Source organism: Vipera berus, assembly GCF_964194415.1.
Source record: "Vipera berus genome assembly, chromosome: 16".
In the NCBI taxonomy this organism is placed as follows: Eukaryota; Metazoa; Chordata; class Lepidosauria; order Squamata; family Viperidae; genus Vipera; species Vipera berus.
Window position 1 is genome coordinate 8,093,706 of NC_138219.1, and position 21,992 is coordinate 8,115,697.

The following is a 21,992-nucleotide window of genomic DNA, read 5'->3' on the forward strand; positions in this document are numbered from 1 at the left end:
TTTTATTCGGCCAAGAAGAACTGGAGCCTGGATTAAAATGGCCTCAGGTCCCAAGGATTCATTAATTTCAGGGAGATAGCTCAGCTCCTGAGGTAATTTTTTTTTACCTTTAAAGCTATTTCTTTTTCCATCGGCTTGCCTGTGGTGGCTTGGCCCTTTTAAAAGAGGACCTGGCTTTGATGAATTCATATCCCACCATCATTTGACTCTTAAAAAAAACGCCAGCCTTGGCTAAAACTCTCCAGGACCCAAAGTTTGCCTTATTCCCCCGAGGTAAATAACCCCCTTCGTGGGACTGAGGTAACCCCCCCGAGGTGAGCCGTCCTTGAAATAAGACGCCCTCGGGATTTTACCTCAGCCGCCACTGGCGCTTGGCTCCCCCGGACAGACGCCGTGCTGGAAAGGACCGCAAAGGCTCGCTATGAATTGCCTGCCCTCCGTACCCCACGAAGGCGGAGAGGGGCCGCTCTAATTACCTCAGGAGGCCAGAAGCCACGGCGAGGTGCCCGGTGCCCAGCCTTAACCTACGGAGGCGCAGTTGGGAGAGTGACGCTCGGCTTGTAAAGAGCGGCGGAACGGCTCCAGCTCGGGCACGGGAGGAGAGGAAAAGTTCCTTCCCCGAGCTCGTGGGGGGCTTTCGGAACGTTTCGTTGCCAGGCTAGGTCGCCCCTTTATCGCTCGGCTCTCGCGAACTGAGGTTTTTTTTGAGGAACGAGAGACGCCACCGCAGGGCCACCCGCTCTCGGCGGCGCCGTCACTGCCTTTGCCTCAGTCCGAGGAGCCCGCCGACTTTTTAAAACTTTCCCCACGCTTCGGAGCTGGAGGGAGAGGCCTCTCGGCCAATCCGAGGGAGGGGGTTTCCAAAGCAGCCAATCCCAGGCCAGGTGGGGGTGTGGAGGCGGTCCGAAAGCCGCGGCGGGAAAATCACACGTTGCAGCTGTGCCGTCCAGCCCGGGCCGGGGTTGCCACGGAGACGGCGGGAAGCAGCGCGCGGCGGCTCATCACGGGCAGGTGTGCCGCGGCCGCACAGGTGAGGGCGATTGCAGGCACGCGGTCCGTGCACCTGTCTGTGAGTGCGTTAATGCCTTCTGCCCCAGGCTTCGCCCCACCTGAGGGCCCTTTGCCCCACCGGGGGAGAAGGTGGGGGCTTTGGACTACACATCCCATCCGCCAACTACCTACCTACCCACCCACCTACCGATCGATCGCCCCTTTTGCACGAGAGGGCGGGGTAGCTTTAGCTTTTCTTTGGGTGGAGGCTGGCCTTCCGCTACAAAGGTCCGGTTTCTAAATTATAATAATAATAATAAAGTGGGAAGGGACCCAGGAGGTCATCCAGTCCAACCCCCAGCTCAGGCAGGAAATCCTACATACTTTTTAAGTATCCTGGCTGAGGAATTCTGGGAGATGGAAGAACCCTGAATTAAGCCTCCTTGCGTTCTTCACCCCACCCCACCCCCAAAAAACCACACAGGGGAAACAGCTGCTACAGAAAAAAGTCTTTATTTCAGGCAGAATGCAATGCCATCTGTCCATCAAATGAGAGGATCTGGAGGAATGAAAGGCAGACTTGTCCCACCCCCCAAAAAGGGGGGAGGGGAGGGAGGAATAAATCATTATGAGGGTCAAATCTGAAGGTTTCCTTGCTGGGGGGGGAGAATCACAAGGGAACAGGGGGAGACCAACCATGAGGGTGGAGAGAGATGTTGGGAAAGGAAGGCTCCAGTTTTGGGTTTTTTTTTTAAGGAATTTCCAGCAATGCTGGCTGACTTCTAGGAGTGAGAGAAACAGGAAGCATGGTTAAAGGGGAAGATCATGCAAAAAATCTCTCACCAGAGGCCATGTTTTCCTCTTGGTTTAAGGCAGGGGTCTCCAAACATGGCCCCTTTTAAGACTGGTGGATTTCAAGTCCCAGAATTCCCTCATCCAGCATGCTTTAAGTAGATACTTTTTAAGATCCTGGCTGGGGAATTCTGGGAGTTGAAGTCCACCAGTCGTAAAGGGACCAAGTTTGGAGAGACCCACACACACACACACACTTAAGGGAACAACAGTTAAATGGATCATATGGGAAGCTGCACCCACTTGCGTAAATACATTTAAAAATGTACAGGTAAATTACCTGGGGACCTTTAAATGCCCAGTGGCCACCTGCAAGGAATTTGATTGGGGGAGAATGCAATTTGGCCGCACTGCAGCCCCCAGCCTCCATTTGCAGCTGCCCACTCCAAGGCAGGGTGCTCCCGAGCATGTGAAAACAGCCGTTTTTTTTTAGGTTAATTTCTAATTTTGCTCAACCTTTCTGCAGGAAGACACAACATCCACGGGCTGGGGAAAAGGAATGATAACTAAAATTTTGTGCTGGGGAGTGGGGGGGGGAAGCTGGGTTTTTCCTGCTGAAGAAACCCACAACTCTCTGGGTCAATATCTACGCGGCAGTTTCAGGATTTCAAGTTTATAAAGTTTTAGCCTCTCCAATCTCCAGTTTTCCCCAAGTTGCTTTCCTGTAAAAAAATTGGGCTCAGATGGACAACGCGGAAAAGAACCAGCGAATTTGCTTGCTAGGCAAAGAAGAAAGGGCAAAACAGGAAGTGAGATTTGCGGCGAAAACTGACCGGTGCAGCTTATTATAGGGCTCTCCGGGAAAGACACAAGCACACAAATCGCCATCTTTGTAGCTGACATAATACCACCAGGACAGGCACTGTTCTCTTGAGCTACAGGTTTTGAGTCCTCGGTCAAAAAGCCTTGGAGGAAAGTTGGAATGTCCCTCAACGATTCAATTTTCAAGGTGAGGAAACTCGCACGAGGGTCTTTGGGAAACGCCCAGGGACCAGAATAGAGACAAACGAGAAAATGTGTGAACGCAAAGCCTCCAGTGTGCCAACTTCACAGTTTGAAAAGAAAGGTTCCGATAGTGATTTGGGAGTGTTTTATTTTTATTTTATTTTTTTGGTCGCTGCCCCCCCAAAAAGTGGCAAAGAAGGAAGGAAGGAGGGGAAAGAGATGGATGGAGGGAGGGAAGGAAAAAGAAAAGGAAGAAGAAAAAGGAGGGGATAGAGAGGAATGCTGGTGGATCTCTTGTTCCCTCAAGTCCTTTGGATCAAGTCTCGGCAAATTTATGCTGAAAAAAGGGAGGGGGGATTTAAAAAGAGAGGAGGGGGGAGGGAAAGACCCCTGGCCTTCCCAACCGCATTAAAACACCTTGTCGCTCTAAACTGGAAGGATCTCCAGGAATTTGAAACACGGCGTGAAAAACATTCATTTTTCCATTAAAAACAACCCCATCGGCCAGCTCCAAATCTAAAAAATAAATCCTCCCTTTTTTTTTCTCTCTCCCTGGCTTCTGCAGAAAATAAAAATTGAAAAACGAGAGAGAGAGAGAGAGAGAGAGAAGAAGAAGAAGAAAAAATCACAGGAAAGGGGGGGTGGCGGTTTCCGGCAAGACGAAGGTCTTCTCCTCCTGGGGTTTGCAGATCCAGCTCCCGTAGCCCATTTCTTGCAAGCCCCTAAAGAACTGCTGCTTGGCACTCTGGTAGGGGACGGCCGAGTCTTTGGCCTCCGAGTAGGCGGTGAAGTTCTGGAGATCTTCCCGACCCATCTTGGCACAAAGCAGCCGGAAGAGGACAAAGAGACTCTGCTTGGAGACGCGCGACATGTCCAGCTTGGGCCTGAGGAAGAGGAAGGATTGCTTATCCCAAACAACTCAGAAAGGGAATAATAATAATTTTTTTAAAAAAATGGAGTATCCCCTGAACACCTTCGGCACTGACAACTTCACGGTCGGTCAATTGCACAAGGCAGCTTGACTCAGAACAGCTTAAATCCTACAGTTATACTTTTAATATGATTAAACATCAACATCTGCCCAACCCAGGCCCTCGGGAAGGACCTCATTAAGTGGACAAAAATGCCCAATCCAGTCTAAACATCTGGCTGACTGTGCCACAAATCGTAATAATTATGGGGGAATTGTTTATAAATTCAGAACAGAACTCTGGTCTTTGCCGAAGAAGGAAACAAGAGGGGAGAGAACGTAGAATAATCCACCCGATCAAAGTACTCCAAGATCTCTGCAGATCCCAAAAAAATATCTCGATCCTGAATGGGTTCACTTCGGTCTTACCCGTCCACTTTGCCTTTTGTGCCGTCCAGGACTTCGACGTTGCTGCTATCCGGGAGGCACCAGTTGATGCTCGATTCCTTGGTCTTCCCCGTCTGCCTTGCGGAGTCATAGACGCTGACCCGGCCAACCTGCAAGGCCAAACAGGAGGGGGCTGAATTTCTTTGCCGGACCCTGAGCCGCGAGCAGCCATTGCTCAAGCCTGCAGTGTCCCAATTAAAGGTAAAGGTTCCCCCGCACACGCGTGCTAGTCGTTTCCGACTCTAGGGGCCGGTGCTCATCTCTGTTTCAAAGCCGAAGAGCCAGCGCTTGTCCGAGGACGTCTCCGTGGTCATGTGGCCGGCATGACTAGACGCCAAAGGCGCACGGAACGCTGTTACCTTCCCACCGTAGTGGTCCCTATTTTTCTACTTGCATTTTTACGTGCTTTCGAACTGCTAGGTTGGCAGAAGCTGGGACACGTAACAGGCGCTCACTCTGCTACGTGGCACTCGGGATTCGACCCGCCAAACTGCCGACCTTCTGATCGACAAGCTCAGCGTCCTAACCCACTGAGCCATCCCTCCCGTACAGAACTGCGGGATGATCCTGTCGTGGCTCAAACGCTGAAACAGCCACAGAAAGGCGTCAGTGCTCGGCTTTGGTTGACCAGACATGGCAAGCGGGGAGCTAAAAGCGGTGTGTTGCTGCTTCCCTCGAGGGCAAAAGTCAGCCTACGGGCCGTCCTCATTTAGCGACAGCCTTGCATGTAACGACGGGGATAAAGATGTAACTTTGCAACGTTCACACAGGCTTCTTTATGGGTCTCTCCAGCCAAGGAAGTAGGATCGTAAGCACAGTCACGGTTTCATTCAGAGACCGAGTCGTCCATCCCAATTGCGGTCACTGAATGAGGATGATCTGTATAGCTTAGAGATCTCTGTTGGTGTGTATGTGTTTGTGTGGGGGGGGGGAAAGGAGGAGGAGACCTATCTAGTTTCTTAAGAAAAAGGACAGGAGATTTATTTTGCTCTCTTTAAGTGCCGTCATCCAGCCTGGCCCTTCTCTGTTAAACGGATCAGAGGGTGAGTTCGACGCAAGGCATACCTCGGGGTGATTGACCAAATACGGTGCGGGAAGTCTTGTTTCGAACGCGTTGCCGTCTCTGGACATCCGGCAGCAAATGGCCCGGGTCAAGTGACCTTGGCTGTACAAGTAGCCTGCAACAGGGAGAAAGGGCAAAGGGGGTTTAAGGGAAGGATTGTAAGGAGCACCGTCTCATCCACCTTCCGTTTGCCGGTTTATCTCGTTTAGAAAGCATCCCGTCTTGAAACAACTCCGAAACAGGGCAACGGGGTATACCTTTAAGGAATAATAACAAAACCTGAGCACAATACGAAGAAAATAAGAAATAGATGGATATTGGGAGCTGAACTATATATGTTCCAAGTGATCACGTTTCGATATGATTCATTAAATTTATACCTTATATAAATTTATGCTAGAAAGCAGAAAACGGTGAGTTCTAGTCCTATTTGAGGCATGAAACCCAGCTGGATGACTCTGGGCCAATCACCAGGAGACTGGAAGTTCTAGTCCCAGGTTAGCCAAGAAAGCCAGCTGGATGAATTTGGACCAAACAACAGGAGATGGTGAGTTCTAGTCCCGCCTTAGGCATGAAAGCCGGCTGGGTGACTTTGGGCCCATCACCAGGCGACAGTGAGTTCTAGTCCCTCTTTAAGCACGACTTGGGCTTGGGCTTACCGAGTGTGACAGAGCGAAGGTACACCGGCTGTAAGAAGTGTGACAACAAGGCGCCTTGCAAGCCGAGCACGTTCCAGCGCAGGATTTTGTCGCTGCAGGACATGGTGCGCAGGCGTTCGCCGTGCTGGATGCCGTCCCAGGTTGGCACGATGTCGCTTGACTCCACCGGGATGGTACCCTCTCCTGTGGATAAGTCCAAAGGACCCAGGTTAAAAAGCCAGCTGGGTGACTTTGGTGCAAACACTAGGAGATGGTGAGTTCTAGTCCTGCCTTAGCTGTGAAAGCTGGCTAGGTGACTTTGAGGGATACCAATCAATAAAACAATATTTTTTTTAAAAAAAAACCAATCCTCAGTTCTCTGGGTAGCTGATCCTCTTTAACCCTTTTACTCAAAGTTCCCCTCTGCGTAATTCACCCCCCACTTGCCAATGAATCAAGAGATGGGCGACTGACGGCCGTGCCTGTCGTTTTTTGGAAACATGAGGACTAGAAGCGTGGCGCTTACGCCACACACCAACGAGCCCAGACCCCAGGATTTCAAGAGAAGAGTCTCTCGATGGTGAGATTCGGCAATTACCGTTTTCCACCTTGGTGCGTAGCTTCCCCTGCTTGGGGTTCTCGAACAGGGGCTGGTGCTGATCCTCCCCGGCTGGGCTGGCCTGCTCACTGCAGGATTTGTCGAAGAGAGCGCCATCCCCACAAGGCGCCGTGCTGGAGAACAAATACACAAACGCACACACAATACGCACACACACACAAACACCAGGCAATGAGGCTGAATCCTAGCCCAGTTTAAAGTTCCCCAACTTAACGCCAGCAAACCAAGTTTAAGGAGACCCCCCCATTTCTCTTATGTCTCCCTCTTCCCACAGATAGTCCGTGAGATATGAACGTGCGGAGAATCTGCCCACTATGGTCATCTGGACGGGACAGTTGTAAAAAGCGGCTGCTGATTTTACAGCTTTTTTCGCAGTGGCCGTTGAGCGATTGCCACGGTCGTTAAAGCAAACCGACGGTGACCGAGTCATGTGTCCATGGGAGACTGCAGATGGCCTTTAAGGTGCCCGAAGGAGGCAAAAGCCCCCCCCCTTTTTCAGGTTAGTCCTAAATTTGAAGGGATGTTAAGCAACGGGTCGTAAGACGAGAACGGTCTGCGCAAGTAGTCTTCATTTTGTGACCGTTCGAAGTTACAACGGCATGGGGAAAAAAGCGACGTAGGACCGTTTTTCAGACTTACGGCCGTTACGTTGAGGACTACCTGTATTCCAGCCAGCTAAGGGACCTCCTTTTCCCTCAACCTGGCGGGTCCAGGTGAAAGGGGGGGGGGGAACGTCACTACAACTCACCTGATGTACAGGTGAAAGCTGACGTCGTCTTTGATCTTTAGTTTGCCGTCTTCCGTCGGCTGAAAGATGCTCTGTTCCGGCGCCGAGGGGTCAAACTCCATCAGCTGGTTGTACAGAAACCTGAAATGGAGGAGGTGGCGAAAGGCAACGCTGCCAGGACTCGAATACAACTCCCACTGTCCCCAGCCGCCCTTCCCGCCAGCCTATGGGGCTTCCCAGCCGCCACCACCTGCCTCTCTTCACCTGATGAACCCCCGTCTGGAAATGATCTCCGCGTGGCAGTCGTTCACCGTCTCCCCCTTCAAGCTCAGCTCCTCCCCTTTCACGCAGCGGTTCCCTGGCGGGGGAAGGAGAGGACACCTTAAACTTTCCTTCCTTCCTTCCTTCCTTCTTCCCTCCCTCCCTTCCTCCCATTCCCTCTTCCTTCCTTCCTTCCTCCTCCCTCCCATTCCCCTCCTTCCTTCCCTCCCATCTGCCTTCCCCATTTCACCCCTCCCCATCTCCCTGCCTCCCTTACCTGTCCCGATGCTGACCACGACCCCCAGCCCCTCCTGCCCCCTCCTCATGATGATGGCGGCCAGGATCTTGCGTCCCAGCAGGCTGTGCTGGATGCGGGCGGTCAGGGCGTTGAAGCGCTGGTGGCTGAGCATGGCGATCTGGTCGTGGAGGGTGCTCCCGCTGACCGGCAGCTGCAAGCGGGAGGAGGAGGGTCAGCTATGCCCTGCCGGGCCGGGCCAGCGGGGGTGTCTCCGGTCCCCTTGGGGCAGGAGGAGAATGCAGACCAAAAGCACGGGGCGGGGTGAGGAGGGGGGACCTCGATATGGTAGTCCTTGACTTACAACGGGTCATTGGAAGTCTATTGTAAGTTGTATTCTATTCTATTCTATTCTATTCTATTCCTATTATTCTATTCTATTCTATTCTATTTATTTCTATTCTGTTCTATTCTATTCTTTTTTCTTTTATTTCTATTCTATAATTTTTTCTATTATTCATTTTTATTTTATTCTGTTCCATAATTTTTTCTATTCTATTCTATTCTATTCTAATAATAATAATAATAATAATAATAATAATAATAATAATAATAATAATAATAATAATAATAATAATAATAATAATAATAATAATAATTTAATTTCTATACCGCCCTTCTCCCGAAGGACTCAGGGCGGTGTACAGGGCAAATATAGTAAAAATACAACATACAAAAGTTAAAAAAGAATTAAATAATACAGCCCAATTGATTCTAGTCTTATTTCTGTTCTGTTCTATTCTATTCTATTCTGTTCTTATTTCTATTCAGTTCTATTCTATTCTACTCTACTCCTCTATCCTATTCTATTCGTAAAATAAAATATAAAATAATAAAGCAAGGCTGGTCATGTGGAGGCCTGGACGGGTGAACGTGACGATTTACGACGGACATTTCGCTCGTAAGTCAAGGACCGCCTGGTACGACCAAATCATGCAATCGGTCAAGCAAACCGGCCCAAGGGCATCCAGATCAGGAACCAGGTTGCAAGGAAGCAGATCTGGATGGGGAGGGGCTACAAGGGGCCTGACCTCGGTGACGCCCGGCCCTTCGGCCGTGTGCTCGGCCTTCTCGTTCTCCCCAATCAGGACCCGGAGCGCCGCGTCGGCTGCTTCCTGCTTGCCCTGCTTCTTGCTGTGCGCCGTGACGGACGGGAACCAGCGCCCGCCCACTTTCGCCTGGAAGACGAACCTGCCGGAGAGAATCGGCGGGAGATGTCTCGGGTCCTGGCACCCCCGGCACCAGAAAAGTTTGATTGTCCTCGATTTACAACAGTTCATTTCGTGACCGTTCAAAGTTACGATGGCACTTTGTCACGTTTACGACCGTTGCCGTATCGCCGCGGTCACACGATCAATATTCAGAGGCGTGGCAGCTGACTCATATTTGTGACAGTCGCAGTGCCCCGGGGTCACGCGGTCCCCTTTGGTGACCTTAAAGGGCAATGGGGAAGCCGGGTTCCCTTAACGACCGTTGTGACTAAGTTAACAAATGCGGAGATTCACTTAAGTGGGGCGAAACTCACTTAACAAGTGTTCCGCTGCCACGATTCCTTTAAGGGCGGCAAGGAAGGCCGTCAAATGGGGCGAAACTCAACCGGTGTCTCGCTTAGCGGCAGAAGCCTTGGGCTCAGATGTGGTTGTAAGTCGAAGACCAGCTGTATTTAGCCCAGGATGGTGCAGATTGGGCCGAGGGGGCCGAGCCGGATGAACTGCAGCCCGTCCACTTACTTGGGGTCGTGAGGAGGGCCGGTCTGATCAATCAGCTTGAATTCAGCCGCGAAGCCGTTGGCCCGGGCGTACTCCAGAAGGCCGCTGACCGGATTCGAATTCAGGTACTTGATCAGCTCGCCAACCCCCTTGGCGCTGACCGTCTTGGACTCCTCCGGATTGGCCAGCTGGCCCCCTTGCAAGTCCAGTGGGGGCTCGGAGGGGGCTTCCGCCTAGAAGTCCAAGAAACAAAAGGTAACAGAGCAGGCAGAGGAAGGTTGGGGAGGGGAAGGAAAACGGGGAAGGGCTTACCTGCTCGGGCGACACGGTGGTTTGGCCCGTCAGCCCCTTCATGGCGGCCTCGGCGGCCATTTGCTTTGCCCCCTTCTTGCTGTTCGAGACCACGCTGGGGAAGATCTGCTCGCCCACCTTGACGCAGTATTGAAACCTGAGCAGACGCCGAGGGAACAATCAGCGTTTAATCTGGGTGCAACTCAGGCAGAGCAGACGCCGGAGGAATATTCCATGTTTAAGTCGGGTGCAACTCAAGCGGAGCAGACGCCGGAGGAGTAATCCCTCTTTAATTCGGGTGCAATTCAACAAACGTGGCAAGGAAGGTGGCAAAATGGGGCAAGACTCACTAACCCAAGCGTCTCCCTTAGCCACAGAAAACCCTGGGCTTGTTAAGTCGAGGACTGGCTGTAGTAGCAAACCCTCTTCTGAAGTGGTATATAGGGTTTCCTGCCCGAGCAGGGGGTTGGACTAGATGACCTCCGAAGTCTCTTCCAATAATATCATCACCAGCTTACTTGGGGACATGAGGCGGTCCTTCCTGACAGAGGAGCTTGAATTCGCACACGCTTCCCATCTTCTGGGCATATTCCATCAAGGCGCTGATGGGGTTCTTCCCACACAGGTAGCCGAGCTGTGGGGCGGTGGGCTCGGGCTCTGTCTGTTCAGGCTGGAGAGCAAGAAGGGAGAAATAATAATAATAAGCCCCCCACCCCCTCTAGCACTGATGTTCCCTAGTTGGGTCGTGAAACGTCCGCAAGGAAACCACCCAGCTCAGAGAGCACCAGGGACCCCACAGTACTCCTCCTCCTCCTCACCTTCTCCCCTTCGCTGAGGGAACTGTCCTCGTACAGCGACGTCTCGGGCCCCGCGCTTTCTTCTCCCTCATGCTGGGCTTCATGGAGAAGAATTTTCATGGCAATGGCAGCTGCTTCTTGCTTGGCTAGCTTTTTGCTGCCCGCTTCGGCTGGAGGGAACCGGCGGGTGTCGATCTTGACTTGGAATTTAAACCTTGATGGAGAGACAGGGGGGGGGGGAGAGGGAGAATGATAGAAAGAGAATGAGAAAAGAAAATGAGATAGAGAGCAAGAATGAAAGAATGAGAAAGAAAAAAAACATGAGAGAAAGAACGATAACTTTACTGCCACTTTGAATGCAGACTAATTGCCATACGTGAAAACGTAATTTCATTGCATGCAGCTCTCAAGGACTCGCCACCTCCAATATACACCACATAAATATGGCAAAAATAAATACAGAATTATGCATATACCCCACGTGTATTGTGGGACACAAAGAGAAACGACGCAGAGCGCGAATGAGAAGGGAAGGGAACGAGGAAGCAAAGGAAAGAACGAGAAAGGAAGAGAATGAGAGACAGAAAAGGATGAGAAAGGAAACAAGAGAGAGAGAGAGAGCAAGAGGGAGAGAATAAAAGAATAGGAGAAAAAGAAAGCGAAGGAGAGAAGGAGACAGAAAGAGAATGAAAGAAAAAAAATGTGAGGAAGAAAGGGAATGAGAGAGAATGAAAGAGGGAGAGAGAAAGTGTGTGTGAGAGAAACAGCAATGAAAAACTAAAATTAAGGAGAATTTGGTTTTTAGGGCCAGGCTATCATGTTTCATACATATTTTAACATGACCGGGGTGGGGGGGTGGGAATTGTATTAGAAGACCTCAAAGCTCCCTCCCAGCTCGGTGATTCTGTAATCCCAGATCAATTAACCAGTGGAACAGCTTGCCTCCAGAATTTGTGGGTTTTAAAGAAGAGATTGGACAACCATTTGTCCGGAATGTTATAGGCAGAGGTGGGATTCAGCCGGTTCGTACCACTTCGGCAGAACCGGTAGCTAATTTTTTTCTTCCAGAACGAACTTCCGGAAACAGCATCCACACAGAGAACTGGTTATTCACCTATTTGAATCCCGCCACTGGTTATAAGGCTTCCTGCCTGAGCAGGGGGCTGGACTAGAAGACCTCTTGAGGTCCCTTCCAACTCTTTTGTTATTCTGCTCTTTTTTTTCCCCTTCCTTCTTTCCTCCCTCCCCCATCACAACCATTGGTCTGGAACGGCATAGGGCCTTCTGCTTATGCAGGGGGTTGGACTAAATGACCTCCGGGGGGCCCTCCCCGTCCTCTCTAATTCTGTTTTTGAAACCAACCCAAAGCAACCACGACTTGAGATGACTGAGAATCTCCCGAGACTCGCTGGGGGACATTCTTCCCCTCCTCCAACCCACCACCCGCCCCGAGGAGGTCTCCTACCGTGGCTCGTGGGACGGCCCGCTCTGCTTCAGCAAGACAAACTCACAATGCTGGTACATGTACTGTGTGTATTCGATCAGGCCGCTGACGGGATTCTTCTTCTGGCAGGCCATGAGCTTCTCCAAGGGGGTGCACTGGAAGGCCGCGTCGAACTGGCCGGCGTAGCTGGGCGAAAGGGGGGACTCCATGATGCACCTGGACTCGTCCTGGCTGCTGATGGCGTTCATGTCCTCGGGGATGTCGTCGCTGGCCCAGCTGCTGTTCTCCAAGTGGTCGTAAAGGGAGAAGCGGTGGTACCTGGCACGCTTGCGAGAGGGACTCCCCCACGTAGGGCGCCGGAAGCTGGGCTCTGTCGGCTCGGCTGCCTGCTGCCCATTCTCGATCTTCTTCTCCTCCTCGTTGTCCGGCAGCGGAGGTGGAGGTGGTGGTGGAGGAGGAGGAGGAGGAGAAGGGTGAGGGGAGGGCAGGGAGGCAGGAGCCTCAGGTTCGAGGCACGGAGCTGGGGGCTCGGACTCCGGCTCCGACGGGACCATCTGCTGGATCTCTTCGGCTTTCATCTTGACCTGCATCCGTTTCCGCTTGTTGTCCGTCAGGGACCACTTGGGAGGGTTGGCGTTCTCCTTGTGCACCTCGCCCAGCTTCTCCAGGGCCAGAAGGGCGGCGTTGACCTCCCTGGCCTTGCTCAGGCCAATGTTCTTGGCCAGGTTGTGGGCGGTGGAGTCCACCACCCCAAACAGGAAGCCACAGATCTTCTCCTTGACTTCAGCCATGTCAGGGCAAGTGACGGAGGTGTCCTCCTGATCCGAAGCAGAACTTCCTGCTTCCCCGATCCCCAGGTCCAGAAGGAGGCTGCGGTCCTCCCCGATGGATGGACGTCCCTCCCGGCTTGCTTCCGAGGAGTCACGCCGGTCCACTAACCTCCACAGTGGCGGAGTGGTCGCCGACCGGCTCAGCTGCCCTTGGCGAAGAAGCTGGTAGAGATGACGGTTGACCACTTTCTTCTGGACGCACAGCCGGTGGGCGAGATGGTAAGCGGATAGGGTCTGCCCAGATCTGAGATCGCTCAAGATCTCCAGAAGATTCTGCTCGACGTTTTGCTTGCTCAGGGTCAGCCTCTGAAAGTTGGAGACCAGCTGGTCAGCTCCACCCTTGGGACAATCGGCGGAGCGGCTTGGATTAGGGCGTAACGGCTGCTCCTGCCCCTGGGGGACACCCTTCTTACAGGCCTGTCTTCTAGCTGGGTCCCTGTAGTTGGACCATAAATTGAAACGGGCTGAGGGTGGAAAGGATGTTGGTGGATCCTGGGAGCCCTGCGCGCCAGGCTTCCAGAACGGAGCTTCGGAAAGTTCTCCTTGCAGGAAGAGGATCTGCTCCCGATGAAAATCCACCAGTCTAGCGGATCTGGGCGAGGACTGATCTGAAGCTGTTTGGCCAGCAGCGAGGCTGCTCATAGCACACTGGTGCGAAAGAGGAGCCGGGCTGAAGACATTGTCAGCAGATGTCGCAGAACCTGGCAAAGAGGCAAAAAGGCACATTTCAAACCAGCGTGCAAGTAGAGAAGAACTTCCCACTTCCCTTCGGGTTGCCCCGTCGGCTTCATGGAGAGGAGAAAAAAAATCCACCCATCCAGACCTCAAGCACCCTGCCAGGTCCAGCGCCAAGCTGGATCACTGCCCGCTTTCTTTGGACCCAAGAGAAGCTATTTTAGGAACGTCTACAAGAATCCAGGGATTCGTTAAGCTGTCTCCAAACACAGCCGGCTTTGCTCCTTCGTTTAAAATAAATAAATAAATGCCCAATTTTGCTGGATTTGAGCTTCCCAAACCTTTCCTTCGTCCCTTTGTGCATTGCAAATACTTGTGTTTTTTTTTTAAAAAAATTTTTTTTTAAAGAATTGTCTTCCTAGCTTGGTCCGAGGTTTTTAGCATCAGCCCTTTCTTTTGGCAAAAGTTTAGGGATGAACGGAGGAACAATAGTTTTGTTTCCCAAAGGGAATGAGGTGATGTTTGCTCACCTGGAAGTAAATTTCTTTGGAAAAGGCTGGCTTATGGCTCAAACTGGCATTCCAGCTTGCGTTGTGCCAGGTTGAATCTAAGGCTAATCTGATCTAACGGCTCTGTACAGATAATTAAAACTATTAATACGCCTCTGACATACTGCCCTACGCCTGGCTAATTTAACCACTGTTTGTGGACTTTTGACACAAAAAGTTTAGTTCACACAACATGTTGATCTGTACAAGCAGGCTGGGACATCATTTTAAACCAAATCAAAAACACTTGGCATAATTTTTTTTTAAAAAAACCTCAGCCTACGTTTGTCGCCGTCTTTTCTTTCTCAACCCCTGTAAAATTAGATATACCAAAAGAAACAGCAAAAAAAAAACACTATTTGACAGATACACAGAGAGACATTTTTATGGAACGTTCCTAACATCTTCTAAATACCTACTTATTCAGGGAAATAATTCTTAACCCTCTCTCACCTCCCTTCGCAATTCTCAACCATGCCTCTCCCCTCTTTAATCGAAACCTTAACAGAAGGGGTGTGTGTGTGTGTATGTATCTGTGTGTCTGTGTGCATGCATGCATGCAAACCCATGCCAGGTGAACAGCAGCGTAAAAAAAATATATCAAATTGCAATGTAAAAATCCAGGAAACCGAGAACAGAAGTTTACAGACCTAGCTGCAGACTCGGAAAATCTTTTTTTTTTTCAAATCCTGGCAATATTTTTCATTTTTTAAAGGACAGACCTGGAATAAAGTGGAACAGCCTGCCTCCAGAGGCTATGAATGCTCCAACACTGGAGGTTTTTAAGAAGAGACGGGACAGCCATCTGTCTGAAATGGTATAGGGTTTCCTGCCTGAGCAAGGGGTTGGACTAGATGACCTCCAAGGCCCCTTCCAACTTTACTATTATGATTATGATTAAAAATGGACCCACCCACCCCTTTGCATGGAGATTTCAAACCCCAGGCACCAGGATTAAATCGCGGCAAACCGGTGAAAGTTTTCTCGTGCTTCCAATTATTAGGACCCTGAAACGCTTCTCGGCTCCCCATCAAACTCATTCCCTTATCTTTCAAACTCAATAAACTGCCCTAAAAAGAGGCTTCACACCTCCTTTCTTTCATGCTCAAAAGTAGCTTTTTTTTTGGGTCAAGGAACACATTCTTCCCTAGCTTATTATCATGTTGGAATGCCATTCTGGCTCACAGGCTACAAGACTTACTCCCGGGTAAAACGGACAGACGGGTGGGTGTAACTGCCCTCTCCGGACAGCTCACCGAGTTTTCCCACCCTTGGAAGTCTCCAAAGTGAAGTGTCCCTAAGTCAAGTCTTGAGTATTTACCATGCAGAGTGGATTTCTTCCCCCCCCCCCAGCTAGCTGGGTCTGTTTACACCTCATCTTGGGAAGAGTTGTAAAAAGAAAAGAAAAAGAAGGGGGGGATGTCTTCACTCAGAGGAGAGGCAGGGACACAGAAAAAGGGGGGGTCTGAAGTGGGCAGAGATCGAAACTCAATAAATAAACTTACCACTCGGCTTTTTCCTCTGAGGACCTCTGTGCATTGCATCAATCTTGCAAAAGGCCCAGACAAAACCTTCCTGTTCCCACAGCAGGGAAGGGACTGATATGCGTGGGTGTGCATGAACACAACAAACCCACGGCTTGCAAAAAGCCTGCTAGGCACGGGGAGGAGAGGGTTTGCCCGCAAGGGGACAAGCTTAGCCAGGTGAGAATCAGGAGCTAGGGTGAAAAGAACCGCCCTCCACGGGTCAGGATAAGCAAAAAAAGAAAGAAAAAGAAAGAAAGAAAAGTTTAAGTTTCACTTTCTATTCTCCTCCTCCTGGCCCTTTTCCCCCAGAGGGCGGGGCTTGTGGCTAGAAAAAGTAAGCACGCCCTCTTTGAAAATGAAAAATTTCACTTCCCTTTCATCATCTTTCGTGGGCAGGGCTACCGGCCAGATACCTGGTTCTCTCTCCCCCCCCCCCCCCCCGTCCTCCCCATCTTAAAAAAAGCAAATTTCTTAAGCCTGGTCAGCTTTGGATGGTGGGTGGAGAATCTTATGTTCTTGGATTTAAGATTTTTTAAAAAAAGGAAGTTATATTCTTGGATTTAGGATTTTTTTTTAAAAAATAAGTTATATTCTTGGATTTAGGATTTTAAAAAACGACGTTATGTTCTTGGATTTCGAATAAAAAAGTAATTTATATTCTTGGGTTTAGAATAAAAAAAAATGTTATATTCCTGTATTGAGGATTTTAAAAACTTAAGTTATATTCTTGGATTTAGGAGAAAAAAAATGTTATATTCTTGGATTTAGGATTTTAAAAATCTAAGTTATATTCTTGGATTTAGAATAAAAAACTTAAGTTATATTCTTGGACTTGGGATAAAAAAATAAATTATAGGATTTAGGATAAAAAAAATTCAGTTATATTCTTGGATTTAGGGTAAAAAAAAATAATCACATTCTTGGATTTAGGATTTAAAAAAACAAAACACGAAAGTAGCTTCTTCTCGGATTCGGCCCTTCTGAAATGCAGAAAACCCTACTGGACATTCAGGGCCCTTATCTAACCCCATCCATCCTCACCAACCCTCTTAACACAGACCATGATCTCAAGATCGCAGCCTCCAGGCGCCAAGAGGCTCAAACTGATCAGGAGATTTTTTTATCGCGACCCCTCAGGGACGGGCTGTAAACAGGAGAACATAAGCTTTTGTTCCCGGTGTTGGTTGACAAGTTCAAATAACACGCGCTCACCTTTCCCCGGTGGAAAAGGAGACGTGTGACAGATAAGCCAAGATCTCGCCAACTGCCGGGGACTTGCGTAAGCCACAACCAAGCCCGACCACCTCACTTCAGGCCATCCACAAGTCAGTCTACCTGGGCAGGTGAGTGTCAAGGTGTTGGAGCAAGGATATTTAGGGTTAAGTCCACTCTCAGCCACGGAAAACTTCCAGAAGCTTGTAGGGTGGCTAACTTTCCTGGCTCACGAATTTTAATTTTATCCAAAGGCGGCAGCTTTGCGAAAAGTTGACCTCGGAAAAGGCTGAACGGAGTTGGGAGGAACCTCTGAGGTCTTCTAGTCCAGGCCCGCCGCAGGCTCACAATCTTTTGCTACCACAAATTAACGCAATTCTTTTCCTGTAATATTTATCATGGGGGGAGGGGGGGTGTCTTTGGGTGAATCGCTCTCAGCCTGAGCTACCTTACAGGGTCGTCGTTGCAAAGAAAATAGGAAGACACTGCTGTGCGATTCGAAAGCAAGAGGGAGGTTTCGACAAGACAAGTCAAAAAGCCAGCTTGGGTTGGTTAAGACACTAGGCTAAAAAACTAGGCGACTGCGAGTTCTAGTCCTGCCTTAGGGATTGGCTTGGTGACTCAACCACTGCCCAGAACTACTATGCAGGTCGTTCTCGATTTGTAACGATTCGTTTAGTGACCGTTCAAAGTTACGACGTTCCTCCACACCTACAACCAATCGCCCCAGTCACGTGACCCAAAGTCAGAGGCTTGCCAACCGACTCATGTTTACAACGGTCGCAGCATTCCCCCCCGGGCGTCCCGCGATCCCCTTTTGTGACCTTCTGATGAGCAAAGTCAATGGGGAGGCTGGATTCACTTAACAACGGTGGCCAGAAAGGTGGTTAAAAACGGGGCAAAACTCACTTCACAATTGTCTCATTTAGCGTCAGAAATTTGGGGCTCAATCGCACTCGTAAGTTGGGGACCGCCTGTGCTAGCCAGTGACTTTCACAAAGATGCAACTATACGGACAAGCCTGCTTGTTCCTTTTCTCTCTCATCTCCGGCCTGGCACACATGCGCACAAACACTCCACCCCCACCCACAAGAAGCACACTCATAAACCTCCCAGCTACGGTTCACTGCACCTGTCTTAACAGGGCCAATTGAGAACACCTTCGGTGCTTGCTCTAAATTGGCTGGTTATTTGAGTCAGGGAGATGAAATTTCATTAGAGGTACAGTTAACAAGCTGCCTTCTTTGGGGTGGCCAGGCCCCGAGGGGGGGGGAAAGTAACTAACTGGGAAGGAAATTATTCATGGCCCTTCCATACTTTTGTTCCATACAATATTAACCTTGTGAACTCTAAAGCTTCCTCCTTCCGTTACGTATTCGAGATGGACAGTGATTAATAATTATATGTTACTCATATGTAACGTTGTAGATCTATACACGTGCTGTATATGGTATTTTTAAATGCGTGTTATGTACGTGTACACTTTGAGAGCAAGCAACTAAATTTCATTTTTAATGTGTGCCATTGTGCCTACAGTAAAAAATGACAATAAAGGATATCTATCTATCTATCTATCTATCTATCTATCTATCTATCTATCTATCTATCTATCTATCTATCTATCTATCTATCTATCTATCTACCTACCTACCTACCTACCTACCTACCTATCATATTTTGGCATTGGGGAGTCATCGCCAAGGCCAAATGTGCCATTTTCTTATCAAAGGAAAAAGATCTTCTTTCATCTTTAAGACGAATTCTAAAATCCCTTCTAAAACCTCGTAGTTGAAGGAGCATATGGTTACCTGATTTTCATTCACACACCGTAAATTGTACTTGCAATGACTTAATTAGGAATAAAATGAGATTTAAAAGGACACAACGGTGCTCAAACATCCATTCAGCCTGTCTGTATCAAATGCCTTGGCCAGTACATTTTAGCACAGTAACAAAGGGTCAGACTAGAAGACCTCCAGGTTCCCTTCCAACTCTATAATTCCGTAAAAACCAAGCACATAAATCTATGAACTGCATGGAGTTGCACTGAGCAAGGAAGGGGTCAGACTAGAAGACCTCCAGGTTCCCTTCCAGCCTTATAATTCTATAAAAACCAAGCACACAAATCTATGAACTGCATGGAGTTGCACTGAGCAAGGGGTCAGACTAGAAGACCTCCAGGTTCCCTTCCAGCCCTATAATTCTATAAAAACCAAGCTCACAAATCTATGAACTGCATGGAGTTGCACTGAGCAAGGGGTCAGACTAGAAGACCTCCAGGTTCCCTTCCAGCCCTATAATTCTATAAAAACCAAGCTCACAAATCTATGAACTGCATGGAGTTGCACTGAGCAAGGGGTCAGACTAGAAGACCTCCAGGTTCCCTTCCAGCCCTATAAATTCTACAACCATCAAGCACATGGATTTATGAACTGGTTGCATCGCATTGCATGGCGTTGCATTGCCCTCTCCTAGGCCAGGCGGAGCCGGGCAGACTCCCCCAGGCCCTACTGCAGCTTCCCGCCCCTCCCAGGCGGGCCTTTGCGCCCGGAGCCCCTACCCCGATGGGCCCCGGCCCGGCCCCAGCCTTACCTCCCTCCCCTTTCGGCGCTTCGCCTGGCGCCGCCGAAAGAAGCCGCCTCTATTGTGCTGGACCAACGCCGGCGAGCAGCGATGACGCCATCAGAGCGCGGCCAGCGCCCTGCCCGGGCAGGCTGGCGAGCCCGGCGGCGCCATCTTTGAAGAGGGCAAAAACTGGTTTCTTCCCGCTTCCAAAGAGACGCAATGATCTTTGAAAGGTGGATTTGCACAAGGCGTCGGTTTGCCCCGCACTTTGCGCCTTCTGACGCTGCTGGACGACAGTCTCCAGCACCCACCGCTGGACGGGGATGATGGTGGCGGTAGTCTCCCCTTTTTTAAAAAAAAAAAAGATTCAACTAATCCCATTTTCTCTTCTGCAGAGAAGAGCAGTCCTATGCATGATGAAATTCGAAATTGACAGCTATTGTGTAAGTGTGTGTGTGTGTGTTGCTGCTGCCCGGGATCCTACACTATCCTCCTTCCAAAGATGCAAGAAAGCAAGGAGGAGACCCAAGGGTGGTGCAGTCTTAAGCCCAACCGACCTCACAGGGCTGTTGTTGGGGGAAGCAACATGAAGGAAAGGGAGATCAAAGCCTAAGAAAGGATCTCTGGATTTGGATGGCTTGAGTAAATCGGCTTTCCCTCCCTCCCTCCCTCCCGGCTCCCGCAATGCCCCAACGTGTGACTGCTGCTCCCAAGCGCTGCCCACCTTCCCCTCCCTCCAATATGCATGCAATGGGACCCCCATTTGCATCGATGCGACCCCTCCCCATCCTTTTCAGCGCCGCCCCCAACCTCGCCCCCTCCCCTTTCCAAGAGCTGGTTTGCAACCCTCACCCCAGCCAGCAGGCAGGCTGCGGAGGATGGGAGCAGGGGCGCCCGCCTCTTGAGGGCGCCAGGTTGGGGAAGGGCAGCTGGAGGGGGGCGGGCGCATCCCCGCCTCTTCGCCCGCCGCGCGCCTGCAAGGCTCGCGGGACGCAGAACGGCGGGCGGCGCCGGCGCGCATGCGCGAGAGGCGCAGGCCGCGCCGAGCCCATCAGAGCGAAGAGGGACCCAAACGGGAATTTCAGGGAGGGCTACTGCGCACGCGCAACACGGCCCGGCGACTCGCATTCCCGGCACGGCGCATGCGTGGCTCGAGGCAACGCGTTCCCGCTCAATCCGCCTCGCCTTTCCCGTCCGCCTCTCCTCCCGTCGCCGCCCCGGTTTCCCCGCCGCCCTAACGGCCCCCAACGGGGCCGTCTTACCTCTCCCGCCCGGAGCAAGTCCCGGTTGGAGACGGCAGTCGAAGGGCGGCCGCCCGCTTTCTCTCTTTATTTCCTCAACCCCGCCGTGCCTGGGGCGCAGAGTGATGGCGTCACGCGCGGCGCGCGAGCCTCCTCATCCTTCCCGCTCTGACGTCACGGGGCGTGGCGCTTCGCCACGGCTACCGCAGAGCGCTGTAGCGCCGCCTCCGCTGGCCGAGCCAGGCCTGAAATGGAGCCTCCAGGCTTAAGAGCAGTCTATCGCAGACCAATGGAAACCGGCGGGAAAAGAGGCGGTTTTTTAAAAAAAACAAAAAAACGGCGGTGGTCCACTGACACATCTGGGGTCTAGAGAACGTGGACTACAGGATCCATCCCCCACTACCCAGGCTGGCTTTTAGCTCTGAAGAGGGGGGACATGCTGGGTGTTGTAGTCCAAAAGAGAGAAGAAGCCCAGTGGCTTGGATGGGGTTGAGAGGAGGGAGCAAATTTAAATAATTGTAATTGAATTGAATTGTAAGCAGAGTCACTTTGCCCAATAAAGGACTAAATACAGTTTAACAGGTTGGCAGGGGGTGATGGGAATTGCAGTCCCACAGCTGTCACGTCCACATTGATAGATGATAGGGCTACCATCTCCCAGACATGATTCAGGGTGGCTCATAATGGTAATATAATAGTAATAGTAATAATATAAAAAGAGCATGCACTATAAAAAATAGCATCAAAAGCAAGATCTTGAATTCACTGATGAGCTAGGGATGATGTTCACTGTAGTCCAGCTGCCAAAAACCAACACACGCACCCCAAATTTAATCACCCATTTGGAACGCATCCTTTTTAACGCATTGTTCCACTTGAAACAAACTGGGTTTAATCCCACCCACCTTTCCTTTAAATTCCTCCTGGGTTGCTCGTGGTTGAATGCGAAGGCAAAGCCTTCCCCTCTGATCTAACCGTGAGAAGAAGGAGGGGGGAGAGAATTTCCCCCCCAAGGGCTTAATTCGCCCCTTCCCCATTCATTTGTGCTCGTTTTCTTCCTAACCTTGACAGTAACTTAATCCGATTAGCGTAAAAATGCCTGGCCTCAAACAGATGGGGGGTTTGTCGGCTCATTTTCCTGTAAATAACTGTAATTTGCCATCTGGCGCTTAATCCAAAGGCTGATTGTGGCTTGTTGCTTCTCTCTAAGGCTAATGCCTTCTCACAAACACATAATCATGGCTTAGGTCCCATTTCTGTTGACTTGGATCCTTTGTAGCCCGTCTGGGCAGCCTGCGACCCACTGTGAGGATGCTGTGATGGTCGTTAAGTGTGAATCCCGGTTGTAAGCCACTTTTTTCACACCCGTTGTAACTTCCGCCACTAAACAAATGGCTGTAAATTGAG

The 21,992-nt window shown here is 50.4% G+C and overlaps 1 protein-coding gene across 3 annotated transcripts; it reads right to left on the reverse strand.

Moving 5' to 3' along the window:
• Window positions 1–2,917: 2,917 nt before the first annotated feature.
• Window positions 2,918–20,736, reverse strand: ADAR (adenosine deaminase RNA specific). Of its 3 annotated transcripts, none has more exons than XM_081340371.1 (15): window positions 20,607–20,736; window positions 12,010–13,519; window positions 10,566–10,758; window positions 10,266–10,417; window positions 9,769–9,904; window positions 9,478–9,689; window positions 8,779–8,938; window positions 7,730–7,901; window positions 7,456–7,549; window positions 7,213–7,332; window positions 6,444–6,577; window positions 5,867–6,049; window positions 5,210–5,322; window positions 4,127–4,254; window positions 2,918–3,671 (listed from the first exon to the last, which is right to left on the reverse strand). In XM_081340371.1, exons 2-15 carry the CDS (start codon window positions 13,458–13,460, stop codon window positions 3,413–3,415), a joined length of 3,507 nt encoding a protein of 1,168 aa, XP_081196497.1. In that variant the 5' UTR covers window positions 13,461–13,519; window positions 20,607–20,736; the 3' UTR covers window positions 2,918–3,412. The 3 variants fall into 3 exon arrangements, with proteins under 3 accessions (XP_081196497.1, XP_081196495.1, XP_081196496.1); XM_081340369.1 differs by lacking the exon at window positions 20,607–20,736 and adding an exon at window positions 20,197–20,408; XM_081340370.1 differs by lacking the exon at window positions 20,607–20,736 and adding an exon at window positions 15,547–15,730.
• Window positions 20,737–21,992: the final 1,256 nt, after the last annotated feature.

Bases quoted from the DNA above. Each gene is read 5' to 3' on its own strand.
- ADAR (XM_081340369.1), bottom strand. From the start codon at position 20,365: ATGCGCGCCGGCGCCGCCCGCCGTTCTGCGTCCCGCGAGCCTTGCAGG. The intron at 8,939-9,477 runs GTAAGTGGACGG...TCTCTCCGGCAG, and splicing joins GGCCCTCCTCACGACCCCAA to GTTCGTCTTCCAGGCGAAAG. The intron at 3,672-4,126 runs GTAAGACCGAAG...CCTCTTCCTCAG, and splicing joins ACAAAAGGCAAAGTGGACGG to GCCCAAGCTGGACATGTCGC.